This window comes from Cervus elaphus, chromosome 1 (assembly GCF_910594005.1).
Source record: "Cervus elaphus chromosome 1, mCerEla1.1, whole genome shotgun sequence".
NCBI lineage: Eukaryota > Metazoa > Chordata > Mammalia > Artiodactyla > Cervidae > Cervus > Cervus elaphus.
In genome coordinates, this window is record NC_057815.1 from 61,052,709 (window position 1) to 61,071,118 (window position 18,410).

Consider the following 18,410-nt stretch of genomic DNA (forward strand, 5'->3'; position numbering starts at 1 on the left):
ATTTTAGTTCCCAGTTTTTATTATAAATCTTCCCACACTGAAACATTGAATGATAAAAATAAAGCATATCTAAACTAATAGATATGCTTCCCTGGTAGCTGAGATGGTAAAGAATTTGCCTGCCAACGTGGGAGACCTGGGTTCAACACCTGGGTCGGGAAGATCTACTGAAGAAGGGAATGGCAACCCACTCCAGTATTCCTGCTTGGAGAATTCCATGGACAGAGAAAACTAGAGGGCTACAGTCCATGGGATTGCAAAGAGTCAGACACGACTGAGCGACTAAATTTCATTCTAAGCTAATAGAAAGTGAATTATATTTGGTAGTCTTCCTTTCCTGTGGACATAGACATATACATATACTTACCATGCAATTATTTTGATGTTTCAAAATAGGTCTGTATGTATGTAAATTATATATATATTTTTTAAAATCAAGCAAATACACATCACATGTCTCTCACTGCTATTGTATCTCCAGTTTTCACTTGTAATCTGAGAATTTCCACATTCTATTTTATTCATTTCTATAATTTTAATTTCAGGCAGTATAAAAAATACCATTTAGCTTTTTTTTATCTCAACATAAGGGCTTCCCTGGTGGCTCTGATGGTATAGAATCCACCTGCAATGTGGGAGACTCAGGCTCGATTCCTGGGTCAGGAATATCCCCAGGAGAAGGGAATGGCAACCCACTCCAGTATTCTTGCCTGGTGAATCCCATGGGTAGAGGAGCCTGGCGGGGTACAGTCCATGCGATTGCAAAGAGTCAGACATGACAGAGTGACTAACAATTTCACTTTAATACTTTCCACATAAGTATTTATACAAACACAGTCACAAATTGATTATTCTTTCCAACTAATTGCTTGAACAACCATCTGCCTAACAAGACAAGAAGCCCAAGATATCTTCTGAAGATATTTCTCTCTACAACTAAGAATCCAGGTCAAATGAAAGCAGTCCTCCTCTGATTTTAAGAGGCTGTTGGAGCTTGCTCAGCCTGTTATTAGCTATATCATTATCACTGCTATATGATATTGAAATTGAAACTTAGTCTATCATGTCTGCAGCCATGAAATGAAAAGACACTTGCTCTTTGGAAGAAAAGCTAAGACAAATCTAGACAGCATTTAAAAAGCAGAGACATTACTTTGCCCACAAAGTTCTGTCTAGTCAATCTATGGATTTTCCAGTAGTCATGTATGGATGTGAGAGTTGAACCATTAAGAAGGCTGAGCACTGAAGAATTGATGCTTTTGAACTGTGGTGTTGGAGAAGACTCTTGAGAGTCCCTTGGATTGCAAGGAGATTCATCCTAAAGGAAATCAGTCCTGAATATTCATTGGAAGGACTTACCCTGAAGTTGAACCTCCAGTTCTTTGGCCACCTAATGCAAAGAGCCAACTCATTAGAAAAGACCCTGATGCTGGGAAAGATTGAGGGCAGGAGGAGAAGGGGATGACAGAGGACAAGATGGTTGGATGGCATCACCGACTCAAATGACATGAGTTTGAGCAAGCTCCAGGAGAAATGGTGAAGGACAGGGAAGCCTGGAGTGCTGCAGTCCATGGGGTCACAAAAAGTCAGACACCAGTGAGTGACTGAACAACAACAACCACATCTACTTAGTAGCTGTGTCAGGAGGTGTGTCTATAGTATGCATTTTCCCAGGACCCTCCTTAAAGCCCCCAGAACCTCTTTATTCCTCAGGCTGTAGATGAGGGGGTTCAGGGCTGGGGTGACAATCGTGTAGAAGACAGAGATGATGTTGTCCTGCTTGGGGCTGTGGAGGGAACTGGGCAGAACATACATGAATGTGGCCACTCCATAGAACATCCCGACCACAGTCAAGTGGGAAGAGCATGTGACCAGGCTTTCTGCCTCCCTTCATTTGAGGGCATGTGGAGCACAGTAAGTAGGATTAGTGTGTAGGAGGAAACAATGGCAGAAAGGGGGAGCAAGAGGAAAGTCACACCTGTCACATATACCATGAGTTCATATCTGGAAGTATCTGCACAGGCCAACTTCAACAGAGGTGGGATCTCACAAAGCAGGTGGCTGATCTGGGACATGCAGAAAGGGAAGTGCATGGTGTACAAGGTATGTCCTAGAGCACTTAGGGAAGACAGGACCAGGATGTGGCCACCATGAGCCAGCAGATCCTTGGCCTCATGAGGACCATGTAGTTCAGAGGATGGCAAATGGCCACATGCCTGTCACAGGCCATGAAGGCCAGTAGGAGGTCCTCTGCACCACCGAGGGTCAGTGCCAGGAACATCTGAAGGGCACAGCCCCCAAAGGAAATGGTGTTTTCACTGAGCAGAAAATCCATGAAGGCCTTGGGAGTGACAACAGATGTGAAGAGGCAGTCCATGAGAGAGAGCTGCCCAAGCAGGAGGTACATGGGCACATGGAGCCGGGCATCCATTGTGATGACCAGGAGCAGAAGGCCATTGCTGGTGAGGGCCAGCATGTACAGGACTGTGATTGTAGCACAGATCAGCTCAGGAGACGCACTGTCATTCAGAATCCCCATCAATATGAAGCCACTTCCCAGGGTGGAGTTCCAGTGCTCCATTCTGTGTTGTTTCTTTAGTTATGTAGAACCAGATGGTCTTGATGAAAGCCTTTCTAAGGGAGATTACCCTAGTTTTGTGTTGTCTCACATCACTATGGAATTACCAATAAGAATTCCATGAGATGATATCTTTTCCTCTTGGTAGCTAGGTTTGCCTTCTGTCTTCTGAATTTATGAATCTTTTCATTAAATTATTATAAAGTATCCTATAAATTAGAAATAAGCATATTGGTCATAGCCTGTCATCTTTAAATAAGATAACCAAAAGAATGAACCCAAACAAATATCTTTATAAATAGATAAAATCATAGCTATCTTTCCAACAAAAAAATACTCTGCACATTGGATTTTAATTCAGTTGCTTTTCTGCTTTCAATTTCTTTGGGATTCCAATTCTGTTTTTTTCTGCTCCCCTAGACATGACATCTGGCTTCATTTTCCAGTCTCATTATTCTGAACAGTTTTCTCAACAGGGAACCTCTTGGCTCTTGGACCACTTGATCTCTTGTGTTCTTGAACTATCCTCACATCCTTGTTGAGCATACTGCTACTTTACGGAAGGGAAGGGAAGGGAAGAGGAATTCTGTGCATGACTGAATCACTGGGATAGTATAGATTTTGGAGGTACATATTCAGGAACAGTACAAAAGATGTTTGCCTATTTTCAGGTAATGATAAGATGTTTGCTCAGGAGGAATGAGGATAGAAACGAAGGTGATGCATGAGATTTGAAAAGATATGGCAAGGTATTTGTGTTTAGGGTACATGATAGAAGGGGTGAGTTATAAAAGAAGGGGATTTATAGAAATGGTCCAAAGCCATCCCATCACTTGAAAGTGAAAGTAAGATCTTGAACAAAAAAAAGACATCCTCTATCTTGTAGTATTAGCTGTATGAGGAAAGACGCTGATTCTGCTGAGTCCTGAATCTATGTGAAAGTACTGGTGGAAAGGTGTGAGCAGGGGACCAAGCGGTTTGTGGAACAGTGCTACTTAGTTTCCTCTACATGAATGCAGACCTTTCATAGTTGGATGGAAGACTCATGAGGCACTCTGGAAAGGAAGAGAATAATATTTCATCTTCCCTTTGTATCCTCTGCTCTGACCCCTCTGTCTTCAGTTTATGTCACCAACGTTGTCAACTTAGTGTTGGGACCTTTCAGTAGTTGGATGATAAAATCCTAAAATTAGAAGGCTTTTCCAATTGATCTAGTTCCTTTCATTCACTCCATAAAGATTTACTAAGCGCTTACAACAGACCAGGCACTATATTTGATGCTAGGGAAACTGCATGGATGTGAAAAGCCCATTACCTAAACACCTACACACATCTACTGGCAATGAAATACGAAGGAAAGTATAACATACTACGAGTCTATCTAAGTGAAGTATCAGGAAAGGAAACTTTATATGATCACTTCTATGTCACTTATACAAGCTACAGGCTGCAGACAAATATAAGGGGGCTAAGGAAAAAGGGGTCAGAGTGCAAAGCAGAGAGAGGAGACCGCACTATAAAGGTCAGAACGTTGAAGCAGTACAAGCACAAGTGTCCTCCTTGCACTTGTGCCACAGTGAAGTCTAGGCAAGAAGTCAACTAGAAAATCATCTTCTTGTAAAGCTGTTTCATCATTCTTTGGGGTCTGAGATCTTTCTCTGGCCTCATAAAACCAGGTCTATACGTTGAAACTAAGAAATAGTGACTGGAAGAACTTCTTTGCCCATTGGCAGAGACAAAAACATAAATTCAACGACAATTCTTAGTACAGTTCCTAGTATATATGTATCTTGAAATACTTTCCTTGAATTAAAAACAGGAATGGATATATTAATAAAGGGAAGAAAATAATTAACTGGTTATATTTATCCAGATTTATGCTCCAGGAATTTGGACAGGACTTAAAAGAAAAAGCAGGACTTAAGTAAAGTGGTGATTCTTAGGACTCAAGATCTTTTCTATCTGTCTTCCTCCCCTTGATTCAGAGCCCTGCTCTCCTTCCTTCCATTCTCTAGTTTGTCTCCAGTACAGTCATCTGAAGATAAATGCCAGAAAACATATAGTGTGCCTACACAGGATGAGCCCCCTTCTGGAAAACTGCTGGTGATGGGTGAATACCTCAGATCAAGGGAAGAGACTGGAAACCGAGATTAACAGAGGGGCATTGCTGAAATTATAGGAAATGGTCAGACAAAGCCAATGAAGAAGATGGAGTCAAAAATTTGGAATCATATCTTTATGTTATTACTCTGTATCACTGTTAGCATACTTTAAAATAGTCATTGACTTCAACTAGCTTTTTCTGTAGCATTGGACTTTAATATCAAGCAGGCATAGATCGAACAGGCACGTAAACTGATTTTAGATCATCCTCTTTTGAGATCCCAGTCTTTTATGGGTACACCTCAGACCATCTGAGGCCAGGATAATCTAGATCTAAAGGTAATACTGAGACTTTTACCAGGATGCCAGCATCAGGAAGTATAGGAACCCAGGTCTTGCCAGTGGAACAGATCAATTGTGGGTATATGTAAGGGTACCTAAAGTATAGAAGGGAATGGACGAGTTATAATGGCTGAGAGACTGAGAATCTAAGAAGCAGAGCAGTGAGATCTTGACCATATATCTCAAGACCCAGATTCCACTCAATTTTCTTGAAACAAAGAAAGAGCCCTTACCTCACATGGGGAGAGGTTCAGCTGCCTGAGTACACCTACTGCCCTGGGAGTCATTTGAGGGATGAAGATGCTCAAGAAGATGAAGAAAGAGGTGATGGTTCTTCTGGCAGGGGAAGATGTAGGCAGGTGTACAGCTGTGACTGAAATCAGAGGTCAAAGACACCTCCAGTCACATTGCCAGTCCTCTCTGGGGGTGGAAATGGATGCCAACGAGAAGATGAGGGCCTAGGGCAGGATCCTGGGGAAGCAAGGAGCTAAATCTCTATGCACTTCTCTTGTCCATTCTCCTTGCAAGAAAGCCTTCAGAGCCTTGGCATCGTTCTTACAGAATTCTTGAGTCCAGGTACTCAGACTTTCAGGTATTTCTATCTTACTGGGAGCCACAAAAAAAGATGAGAAGGTATTTGACTAAAAAGGTATAAAAGGAGCTGCCCAATGGAGATTCTACACCAGCCTCACTGTCCCTGGGGCAACAGTGAGCTGGGGCCCTGTCCTGGGGGAGGCATCATGGTCTCATCCCCTCAGCTGACATGACTTCCCCTGAAAATGCTGCTCCAGGAAACAAAATTTTAATGACTCTCCCAGGCATATCTCCTGGCCTCCAACTCCAGCAAACTTTACCCACTAAATGAGCTCTAAGGCCTGAGGGCTATGCTGCCCTCACGTGGATTTACCGAGGCTGTTTCCAAAGTCCTAGTAAATAGACAGTGTCAGTGAATGACCTAAGAAGCAAGGGCCCCTGGTTAGCTCTCTTTCCAAATTACAAAGTGTATCTTGTGGGTTCTGTAAATGCTGCAGCTCCCCGTCTCCCATCTTGTGCCTCTAGCCTGGGCCATTATCAGCCAGAGAGAAATGAACTTTGTAGTGCTTCTGTTCATATCAGGCCTTCCTTCCTTGAGCTTTAATTAGTATCAAACTGATTTATTGAAACTTTCTAGACTTTTAAATTTTTTGTTTCTCCCTTTTTCTTTCACTAATTCATGAGCACACCTGTGTGCATGTTCCTGCTCTCAGGTCAAGTGGACTCAGCTGCTTCTAAGATAATGAATGATACAGCACCTGCCTCTATCCATCACTGCTTCAGTTCAGGCCATTCCCTCACCCAATTTTTTGCCAGGTCCTCCTCATTCTTTAGTCTCTCTTTAATCACTTATTTTTCCAGAAAATTCTGAAACTGCTGCTGAAGTTATATCTTTTTTCTTTCAATTTTAAGCAAATGAAAAATACATTTTTTATGTTCTGGTTATAAAAAGAATATGCTCAAGAAAATTATTGCAGAAGTACAACAAAAGAAATAAAATACAAGATTTTTTATTTTTCTCATAAAAGGATGTACCCAAAAGAAGGTTTTACACATGTGAAATGTAAGAGCACATTGTTCACAATTAAAAAAAAACAAACTGGAAACAAGCTTTATGTCCACCAACAGTGGAATAGATAAATATTCACACAAAAGAATATCATGCCCCAATCAAAACAAACGAACCAGAAGGACATACAACAAAACAAATAATTCAGCAATTTAATATTAAGTGGAAAAAAGAGCCCTAAAGATTATGTATCATGGTACTTCATTTATAAGGTTAAAAACTCAGATAAATTTTTTTTAATTGGTGGATAATTGTTTTACAATGTTGTGTTGCTTTCTGCTCTACAACAATGGGAATTAGTCGTAATTACACATATGAGCCTCCCTCCCTGCTCTCATCCCACCCCTCTGTGTCATCACCGGGCACCAGGCTGGGCTCCCTGCGTTATACAGTGGCTGCCCACTAGTCACCTATTCCACACATGATACTGTATATATGTCAGTACTACTTTCTCAATTAGTCCCACCCTTTCCTTCCCCAATGTGTCCACAATTCTGTTCTGTGTGCCTGTGTCCCTGTTTCTGTGCCGCGAACAGGGAGTTTTTTAAAATAAAAAGTACAGAAAACTTTTATAAGGAATAGGAATAACCTTTATAAGGTTAAAAACTCAGATAAAATCTTTTTAGAGGAATACTTGTGGATTCAGTAAAAACTGTAGAGAATAGAACAAAAGAGAATGACGGACATAGGATCTGGAATAACCAGTTACTACACTGAAGGGAATCAGAAAGAAGGATACTGTATTGAATTATTGAAGTATATAATTCAATATTAATACTTATTTAATTTTCTGAATTACACTATTATTAATTATTTGGGACTTAGTCATATTATATTAGAACTGGAAAGGAATTGAAATATTATATAATTTAATCCCATATTGATTTTATAAGTGGACTTATAATAGGATTCTTGCTGCCAACAGGAAATGACTAGATCATGGATAAAAAATGAATAACAAAACCACTGTCTGCAGGCACCTATCCAATGTCTCTTCTTCTCTGATGAGCAGTCTTTCAGTTCTAATCTTTTCACTATCCTTTTGCATTTGTCACTATTGAGTAGTTCTCATTTCTTCAGTCTTTTTCCTTCTTATATTTATGACACACCACTATAGCCAGATTCCCTTTACAGATCTTGGATTTTTATTAATTTTGTCATTCCATCTTTCAAGTTGGTTTTAATCTGGATGTTTCCAAATGAATAATTTCAGAGATAGAAGTCCCATAAGCACAATAGCAAGCAATAATGGAGATAGGGAGTGACTGGAAAAGGTGTTGTCTTAGACTGTATGTTCGGTGAAGGCCCTAGTGAGCTGACAGTTTTGTTGAGAATGAACTGTCAATATTGAGTACGAGTTAAGTGCACCAAGGCTGATTAGGAGAACATTCCAGATGCAGGGAATATCCAGTGCTAATGACTGGAGGTTGAATGCACTTTTCTTTTTGAGGAAGAAAAAGAAAGTCATTGAGGCTAGAATATAATGAATGTAGACCTCCCAGACATTTTAATAAAAAAGCTCAGTGTGAGTTAATTAAGAAAATTACAGAGATTAAAGCATTAGTTAGATAATATGATCAATAAGATTTCTTTAGACATTGAAATTTAAAAATTTAAAAAAAATTTTTTTTTTTAAATTGTGATCCTGTGTTCATGTAGCTTCTCTTGTGGCTCAGCTGGTAAAGAATCCGCCTGCAATGCAGGAGACCCAGGATCGATCCCTGGGTTGGGAAGATCTCCTGGAGAAGGCAACGGCTACCCACTCCAGTATTCTGGCCTGGAGAATTCCATGGACTGTATAGTCCATGACTAGGTGACTTTCATTTACTTAAAGTTATGCAGATTGCCAAGTTTAATTTTCCATTTAATCATTGTCTTTCTCCTAAAAGGAAGGCATGACCACGCAGTTTTCCATAGTGGCTGCACGAATTTACATTCCCATCAGCAGTGTAGGAGGATTCCTTTTTCTCCACACCCTCTCCAGCATTTGTTCTCTGTAGACTTTTTAATGATGGCCATTTTGACCAGTGTGAGGTGACTTCTCATAGTTTTGATTTGCATTTCTCAAATAACTAGCAGTGTTGGGTCTCTTTTCAGGTGCCAATTGGCCAACTGTCTGGTGGCACTAGTGGTAAAAAATCCACCTGCCAGTGCAGGAGATTCATGTGACCCAGGCTCAATCCCTGGGTCAAGAAGATCCCCTGGAGTAGGAAATGGCAACCCACTCCAGTATTCTCACTTGGAAAATTCCATGAACAGAGGAGCCTGGTGGGCTACAGTCCATAGGGCTATGCTCAGATGGACACGACTGAACATACACACGCACAGTGACTGTGACTGTCTTCTTTAGAGGAACATCTGTTTAGGTCTTCTACTCATTTTTTGATTGGGTTTTTTTTGTTTGTTTGTTATTGAGTTGGTTGAGCTGTTTGTGTGTTTTGGAAATTAAGCTCTTGATTCCATCATTTGCAAATATTTTTCCCAGTCCATAGGTTTTCATTTTGTTCATGGTTTCCTCTGCGGTGCAAAAGTTTGTGAAATATTTCTTCTTTTTTTAGGTTTTGAAAGAGTTACCTCTTAAAAGAGTTATATTTGTGTTATCTTGTGAATTTCAAGTTTTTTTAAGAAAGGCATTAAGTTACACATATTTTGAGGTTCTGGGCACAGTGTTTTCATAGGGTAGGCATTCAGTGAATATTTGTAGAGAAGAAAATCAACTGAGGTAAACAAGGCAAGGAAAGAAAAGGATGAAGCTAGTAGAGCTATTGTTGTATATCACAGTGCTCAAAGTACTTTTTCAAAGTGTCAAAAATCATTGCCTCTGAATGTTGACTATCTTCCAGCCAGTTTGCTCAGAGTTCCCTTCACATCCTTGTTCCTCAGGCTGTAAATTATGGGGTTCAGCATTGAAGTCATAACTGAATAGAACAAAGAAATGACCTTATCCCTTTCATTCATTGTCTTGGAATTGGGTCTCATGTAGGCAAATATTCCAGAGCCGTAGTAGAGAACCACAACAGTGAGATGGGAGCTACAGGTAGAGAACACTTTGAGCCTCCCCTCCCCTGACTGCATCCGGATCACAGTGGCGATAATATGCCAGTACGAGACCAGGATGAGGGAGACAGGAGATAGGAGAACAATCACACCCATTGAAAAGAGGGCCATTTCAGCATTGTAGGTGTCTGCAGAAGCCAGCTTCAGGAGTGCAGGAGGTTCACAAAAATAATGATTAATTATGTTCTGTCCCTGGTAGGGGAGACAGAGTGTAAATGCACTGTCCACTGAACATACAAATGCCCCACTGATCCAGGACACTGTGGCCAACTGGACACAAACCCTCTGGGTCATGAGAGTAGAATAGTGTAGGGGCCTGCAGACTGCCACATAACGGTCATAGGACATCATCGCCAGAAGAGCACACTCTGTACACCCTGCTAGGAGGAAGACAACTATCTGCAGTGAGCACCCAGCAAAGGAAATGGCTTTCTTTTTTACAAGGAAGTGGATCAACATCTGGGGAACGATGCTTGTAGAGAAACAAAGATCAACAAAGGACAAGTTTTTGAGGAAGAAGTACATGGGAGTGTGAAGTCGAGGGTCAGTTTGGATAAGGATTATTATGAGCAAGTTTCCAAAAACAGAGAGAAGGTAAATGATCAGGAAAACACAGAACAGCAAGATTTGGATCTTTGGATCCTGTGAAAGTCCCAGCAAGGTAAATTCAAGCACAAAAGTTTGGTTTCCTTCTCCCATTGATGTATATCCCTGTTTACCTGTCATCAGAAGGAGAATAGATGTATTCTGAATGTTTGATTTCACAAGCTTTATAAACAAGTGCAATGTTAACAAATGTACCTTGGGGACTCTTTGCTTCCAGCTGCTTCCTACAATGTGCCAGTTAGCATTAGAATGCATATTGTCATTTTCACTAATTTATATAGCTTTTTAAGCCCAGTTTTCCTTGCTTGATCCACTTGGTAGTCTGAGTATCACAGTCTATACAGTTTCTTGACAATTCCTGACAAGGTAATTTACATATTGCTAAATAAAATATATTACAGGTATTGTCTTTGTTTTGATTTCATTTTTTCACCTCAAAAATATTTTGTACTTGCAGACTCAGCAGTCTAAGAATGAGATGAACTTGTTTAATCAATAAAAACCACTCACTTTTTATATTTCAAAATTTAAAAAATAGGGGTCAATGTCTGCCGGAGCCTGCCGGCAAACGAACTGGTCAAGAACGCAATCACCAGAGTACCTAGGAAAAAGAAGACTCAGAAAGAAGACTCAGAAAGAGAAAGATGGGGTTGAGAGGGACGGAGTCCGCTTGCGTCTGACTCCGCCAACTTTATTGAAGACTACCACACCTATATATATGCTAACAGGAGTTACTAAGAATAGATCGAGGGTTTTGCATACGTGCAGAGCTACAGATGTTTTAAATTCCCACACTTAAGATCAGTAAAGCATTAATTACCCTAGCGCAACATGATTAAGATCATTAGAACATTAGATAGAAAACAGGCTTCATCAATAGAACATTAGATGGAAAACAGGTTTCAGGCATGATGAGCTTATCAGCACCAGAAAAACAGGCAAAAAGGTCACCGGTGTGTTTTTTCCCTGAAGGAGACAAATGCCAGTCTATACTTTAACAAGAAGGGGTGGCAGGACAAAGAGAGACCTTTTGATCTCTCTTAGAGCCGTAAGGGGCCTGTACATTCAGGCCGGCTCCCTGCAAATGTCAAATGTGTCCATAATACTCCCAAAACATGGCTTGGGAGTTCAAATAGATAAATCATTATTATTAATTCTTGCATTTTTTCATTGTGTTTTTATAAAGAGGCTTAAGTAGCAATCCAAACAGGACAAGGAAGAAAAGAGGAAGTTATGACCATGGACTATAATCCTGACCCTTATACAAACATTTCACATGATAAAGAGGAACTTCTGAACTGAATATTACACAGCCCTGTCACACAATTTCAGCTCACCTCAGACCTCAGGTTTAGCCATGGTGGACAGTTCTGACTCCCCTGGCACCACAGACAATTTACCTCAGGGACCCCCTGCTGTCTTTCAGCATTCTGCCACAGTGTTGGAAGCATGGGTAAGTTAATGTCCCAGAGGCAACCTTTAACCAATGGACAATGGGAATTGATGAATAAGTGCACCAGACATTTCTGGGAGGCACCTGTATGCTTCTTAGAAGTTGAGCTCTATATAGTTAAGCCCCCATTGTTTATTACTCCTACTGTTATTATTATTTCCTCTAAAGAGCTTTTTTAAGAGTTTTTTTCCTAATCACCATTCCTCATGAAGCCATCCCTGGGATCAGTTTTCAAATAAACTGTACCCAAGCTCTTTTCTCAGGCTCTGCTTTCAAGGACCTAAAGTAAGAGAGAAAGTACAGAACCTGATGTGGAAGCCTAATGAAGGCAATGCTGATAGGCTGCCTTCTGCAGCCGGGGAGTCCCAGCTGTGTCTGCCGATAGTAAATAACACGTCCTGGGTGCTAGCAGGGTCAACGCGCATCAAGGTCAGTTTGAGTTTGGTACCACTGGTGACCATACAATTACCATAAATTTACCTTTAACATTCAGGTTACTGGATTAGACTTGCAACTTAGAAGATTTTGTGAGAGATATAGGAGCCTAACTATTGTGTCAAGGATCTTGACAAGTATGCTGGGTACTAGAGCATGCTTTCAAGTTGTGGTGCTAGAGAAGACTCTTGAGAGTCCCTTGGACTGCAAGATCAAACCAGTCAATCCCAAAGGAAATCAACCCTGAACATTCATTGGAAGGACTGATGCTGAAGCTGAAGTTCCAATACTTTGGCCACCAGATGCAAAGAGCTGATTCATTGGAAAAGACCCTGATGCTGGGAAAGACTGAGAGCAAGAGGAGAAGGTGGCGACAGAGGATGAGATGGCCGGATGGCATCACTGACTCAATGGATATGAGTTTGAGCAAATTCCAGGAGACAGTGAAGGACAAGGAAGCCTGGCATGCTGCAGTCCATGGGATCACAAAGAGTAGGACATGACCTAGTGACTGCACAACAACAGAGCATGCTACTACTAACACTACTAATAATAATGAAAACAAACAAACAAACAAAAAAGCAATGGTATCTTATAGATTTAAATTACTGAAAATCCATTTTAGGGCTGGCTTCAGGTGAGGTTCTATCCAAACCCTCAACATGTTTCCTTACAGTCTTCCACATAGTCCTCATCCTAACTATGAGGGATGCACGATTTCTTGCTCTCATCTAATCAGAAAAATAAAGTTTCTTTGCAACAGCTTTCTCATCAAAGGTACTAAGATAAAGTCTGATGTGGAATAGAGTCAGATTCCCTGCAAAAATATGTATCCCCAAAAGAAATCAGGAAATTTTGAGCAAAGAAAAAAGGATATTAAAAAGATAACCAACAAATATCCAATTCACCTGTACATCTTTCATTTTGTTTTATAATACATGCCAGACTCTAATGCAAAAAATCTGAGAAATAGAACACAAACAGTGACAAAACATAATGGAAGAGAAAGTACAAAGAATTTTTTTTTGGTCTTGGAATGAGAAAAAAAATAATCATGATACCAAATCCATTAGCCATGAAGGAATAGGCATCTGATCACATTTGTTGCCTTATTTACTCAACAGGTAATTATCAAGTGTCATTTTCTAAAATAAAATTCCCCCAGAAATCACATTACTTTTAAAGAACCATTAACAAAGGCAAGAATCTTCATTTTTGTCTTTTGGAAGTGATAATACAATTTGAATTTCTTTTCTTATATTTGATTTTGATTTTGCCTTCATTTATGATAAACAAATATGTTAAAACATCCTTTGTATTAAAATGTACACAGACACAGATACACAACAGCCTTTCTTTGGTTCTACTGTCCTTTCTAGCCATTGCCTAATTTTTCTCATTTTGCTGCCAAACTTTCCAATCATTCTCTTTCATTGCCAAATATATGCATGACTGAAAGTTCCCATCCATTTTCCTTTTTAATTATTTTCAGTATAATTCCTACTCCTGTGATTCTACTGAAAAACTATTCCAAACTCTCCCATAATTTGAGACTCAACCCTTTTGGGTGCATTCTTCATTTCTCTGTTTTTGGCACTGTTTGGTAGTCTTCCTCCTTGAAACTCTTTTCCATTGGGTTCTGTTAAATCCATATATAATTTCCTGAATCTGAAGTCTGTATTAATTTGATTTTGTCTCATATATATTTCAGCTGTTAGGTTAAGTTGGAGAAAAAGCACAACAAATGCCAAAGTTTCTTATTACAGCCAATGCCTCCACAAATCGTGGTCTCTTTTCTCTACTTTTTCCTTGTGTCTTTCCAATATTCCCATCATAAATAGGGAAACATTATTCCTCTCAAGTTCTCTGCCCTAACCCAACTAAGGTCAACCTCACCACTCAGGATTTTCTCCGTGACTGTATAACAGAAAAATGAAAATGTCAACATAAATAGGTTCAACTGCTCACCTCTTCACATCCTTACATCCGTGTAATAATTCACCCTTTCCTCTCAGCAGAAGAGTTGTCTTAGCTATAGTAAGGGGATTCCCTTGTGCTTGTAATGTCAAATATTTCTTCTCTGGTTATTTTTCCAACATAACCTCTTTTTGTTCTCCTTCTACTTTCCCCATCTTTTGTGCTACTGGTTTCTCCTTCTAACAAAGGAATTTTATCTATTTCTTCTCCTCTCTAAGCTTCTTGAGATAATATTTTTAATCTCTCCAATAAATCTATTTGCACAATTCAAAGAGACCTTTCAATGCTCAAGTATATTAATTGTGCTTGTGATTGTCTTGTGTGATCACTCAGTCATATGTACAACTATGAATACTCTCAAAGCCATATTCTCCCTTGCCTTCTCTTAGACCTTCTTTCTCCCAATGACACCTCCTTTTCTTTTCCTTATCATACTTTTCTTTTGCCCATCATTTAGTATCGGCATTTTCCTCTTTTCTTCACTTTCTGAGGCCATAGACTCTCTGCGAGATCTCACCTACTCTTCTGACCTTGGCTATCATTTAACTGTTGATGGCTTCTAAATCTCTCTAAGCAACTGAGTCATTTTCTTTCAAAGTTCTGATTCACATATCAAACTTCCTACTGAACCTCACTGACAAATTCCTTTTATATATAATAGAAATAATAATAGCAATAGTAATGATTATCATTATGATGTTACAGTGATGGAATAAGTCTTGTGGACAGACAACTTGATTTGGACCTGAGCTCTAAAGGTCATATTGAGCAAGTTATTTATGCCACATAAGCTTTTGTTTCTGCATCTATAAGATAAGGATATTAGTATCTATTACAGGAATTAGATTAAATTATTTATAAATACACAGTTATTATTTGGTGTACATTAGGTTTAATTATCTAGAATAATAGTAAATATTCATGACTTAATGCACACATATGGACCAGTTACTTCACATACATTTTCTTGTTTAACTTTTAAGATAGCCAAACTTGAAACTACGATCTCTCTCTTCTTTTTTTTCTATAAATACTCCTTTCTTTCCCTTATATTGGTAAAACTACTAAGACAGATTTTCAGATTGAAAATTGGAGTCCTTTTCTGTTTTTTTTTTTTCCTTTCCATCAATTTGACAATTGAAATAGTCACTGGTTTTATCTCAGGAGATCTCAAATCTCTCTCCTCCTCTCAATTGCTAATATCACCAACCTATTTTCTGACCTCATAATTTCTACTTATTATATCTCTATGACTTCTCTGCCTCCTTTATTGCTCTTTCAAACAATAATCTTCAGAAAATGCTAACTGTACCATTTTCAACTCCCCATTAAACCAATTTAATAATTCTTCATTGTTTATAGATTTAAATCTAATGTATAATCAGGTTCTAGAGCATCTCTGCTTGACTGGGAGATGTCTGCAAGGTCACCTCTCCTTGCTTGCTAACTCTCACCCGTGACGTTCATACCTAAAGGTACGTGAACCTGGGCCTTTGCCTGCACCCTTTCCTCTATGGAACTTCACTTCTTACTTGATCAAGGAGGTATACTCCTTGTCATTCTCCATTATCCTCCTCTAACGGCTTCACCCAAGCTTCCATGCACGCCATTAAGCTGAGTTGCTATTTTCCATTTCTCTGCTTCTCTAGGTTTTATCCCGACAACTATTAATACATCTTTTCTATCACATAATATATACTTGCTTTCAAGTCACTCCGTTTTTTTCTATTTTTTTTTTTCATTTATTTTTATTAGTTGGAGGCTAATCACTTTACAACACCACAGTGGGTCTTGTCATATATTGACATGACGGTTTTTTCTATTTTGAAGAGAAATACCACCAGTTATTTTATCCCCACTGCTTGACACAGATAAGTTTTTCAATAAATATCTGTTAGACAAATCAATAAATCAATATGTGCATGTTTATCCCATGTGCATATTATCACATATACAAATTTACATATATTTACACTCATATACCTAAACCTGAATACTCACACAACTAGAAACAATAAAATGAATTAATATCTATTAGCATTGGTACCCACAGAAATGACCAGCAAGAAAAACAAGGCATGTGCACCTGGGCTTGGGAGTAGGTAAAGTTGTAAAAACAAAAGATTTTTTCTTCCTTCCTTGAGTTCAAGAAGAAGCAAATATTATAAATTGGACAAACCCTTTACCTTCCATAAGACAGAGATGCTAGAGCAAGGTTGTGGGTCTTATGGTAACAGAAGTCCTCAAGTAGTTGTTGTATTCATCTCCAGATCCAAGAACTTTCAAAATTAAAATAAAAAAACAGGTTTCCTGTAACTTTATACCTGTGGTAATAGGAAAAGTACAAGGGGATGAGAACACAGAGTCAGCCAAGGACAGGGGGTATGTGGCAGGCTCCAGCTCTCAGAAGATAAGGCTGTTCTGGGAGATTATCATCCTACAGATTTAAGGGTAAAATCCTCAATTTTTTTTTCAGTGTAGAATCTGATCCCTGCCGGCATCTTGAAACAGGATTTCTATGCTGGTTTTATGTAAGGAGAGTTAAAGAGAAGGCCGCCACAAAAAGAAGAAAAAGAGAAAGAGACAAAGGAAGAAAGGAAGTGAGGAAGGAAGGGAAGGAGAGATTAAGGTAGGTGGCACCGAAGAGAAAAAGCCAAGTCTCTCCAAACCGCAAAAATGTCTAAAGAGATGCAGCCTCCTCTGACCTGCTGGGCTGAGCACACAGCAATGGAGTCAGTGGAGAGGGCGTCAAGGGCTGAATACAAGGCAGCGAAATCTGCAGTTTGAAGATCAAAATCCCATTTGGCATTTCTCGCTGGATTTTTATTTCCCCATCCTAAATCTTTGCCAACCTCTAGTCTCAAAGACCTGAACCTAAATTCTCGAAGGGCTTGAACAGTGACTTTTCCTGGGAGGAAGTCATTAAAATTAAGGTCCTGAGAGCTGACATAAACAATGCATTCCCATGAGTCTGACTTTGTAAGATATTCTGAAGACGCTTATATTATGTTTGTAGACACAGATTGGAATCTTTGTGTCTCCCCTGATTTCAACTTCTATTTAACAGAGACCAAACTTTAAATGGACATGTCGAATACAACATAAGTACACGTGTTATTTAACCTAGTACTTCCATTCCTAGATACCCAACAGAAATTAAAGCCTCTGCTTATACAAAAGCTTGTAACTGTTCTTATCATCTTTATTCAAGCTAGCCAAAAGCTTGGAAAAAAACCAACTGTGCATCAACAGATGAATGCACAAATAAACTAGTGTATCCTTATGGAGAATCCATTTAACAGAATAGTACTCAGGAGAAAATAGAAAACAATAGAGTATTGATAAATGCAACATCATGGTTGAATCTCAAAAACATTGTGCTGAACAAATGAAACTAGACTGGCTTAAATGAAAGAATGGGGGTGGGGGGGATTGTAAACTCTTTGAAGCAATCAGAGGCCAGAGGTCACAAGACCATAAAATAGTCAAAAATAAAAGTTGAGATCTACAAGAAAAGATAAACCAAGTTGATCGCCAGTGGCAGAGCCACTATTATTTTATGTGCACTTGAAAAGAATGTATATTAGATGGACTATTCTTTCTATATCTATTAAGTTCATTAAGTCAAATGTGTCATTTAAGGCCAGTATTTATTTACTGATTTTCATAAATCAGTATGAATAATTTGTACATTGATGTAAGTGGGGTACTAAAATTTCCTACTATTACTGTATTACTGTCAATTCCTTCCTTTATGTCTGTTCATTTTTGCTTATACATTTAGGTGCTCCTATGTTGGGTTTACAATATATCCTCTTGGATCTTCTCTTTATGACAATATAATGACTTCCATTTCAATTTGTTGCTATCTTTGTTTTAAAGTCTGTTTTGTTTCATATGAGTATTGTAATACCAGCTTTCTGTTTCCATTTGTATGAAATATCTTTCCCCCCATGCTTTTACTTTCAATCTTTGTGCGTATATATGTGAGAAGAGTCTCTCATAGGTACAGAATATAGATGGGTCTGTATTTTTTATGCATTAATTCATCCTATGTCTTTTGATTGGAGCATTTCATTGTTTCACATTTAAAGTGGATATTGATATGTACGAACTTTATTTCCATTTTGTTAACTGTTTTCTGGTTGTTTTTGTAGTTCTTCACTACTTTTTCTTCTCTTGGTCTCTTCCTTGTGGTTTGATTTTTTTTTTTTTTTAAGTGTTTTGTGTGAGTTCCATTGCCTTTATTTTTGGTG

General features: G+C 38.9%; 2 protein-coding genes and 1 pseudogene across 2 annotated transcripts in view; 1 reads left to right on the forward strand and 2 right to left on the reverse strand.

Annotated features, from left to right (window-relative positions):
• LOC122694965 (interferon-induced very large GTPase 1-like) overlaps nucleotides 1–18,410 on the forward strand; it is a 1,416,129-nt gene that overhangs the window by 1,284,958 nt on the left and 112,761 nt on the right. The gene's annotated exons all lie outside the window — the stretch shown is intronic.
• Nucleotides 1,654–2,581, reverse strand: LOC122695211 (annotated as a pseudogene).
• Nucleotides 9,459–10,400, reverse strand: LOC122695338 (olfactory receptor 2D3-like). Its single transcript, XM_043905109.1, has one exon. It carries the CDS (start codon nucleotides 10,380–10,382, stop codon nucleotides 9,459–9,461), a length of 924 nt encoding a protein of 307 aa, XP_043761044.1. The 5' UTR covers nucleotides 10,383–10,400.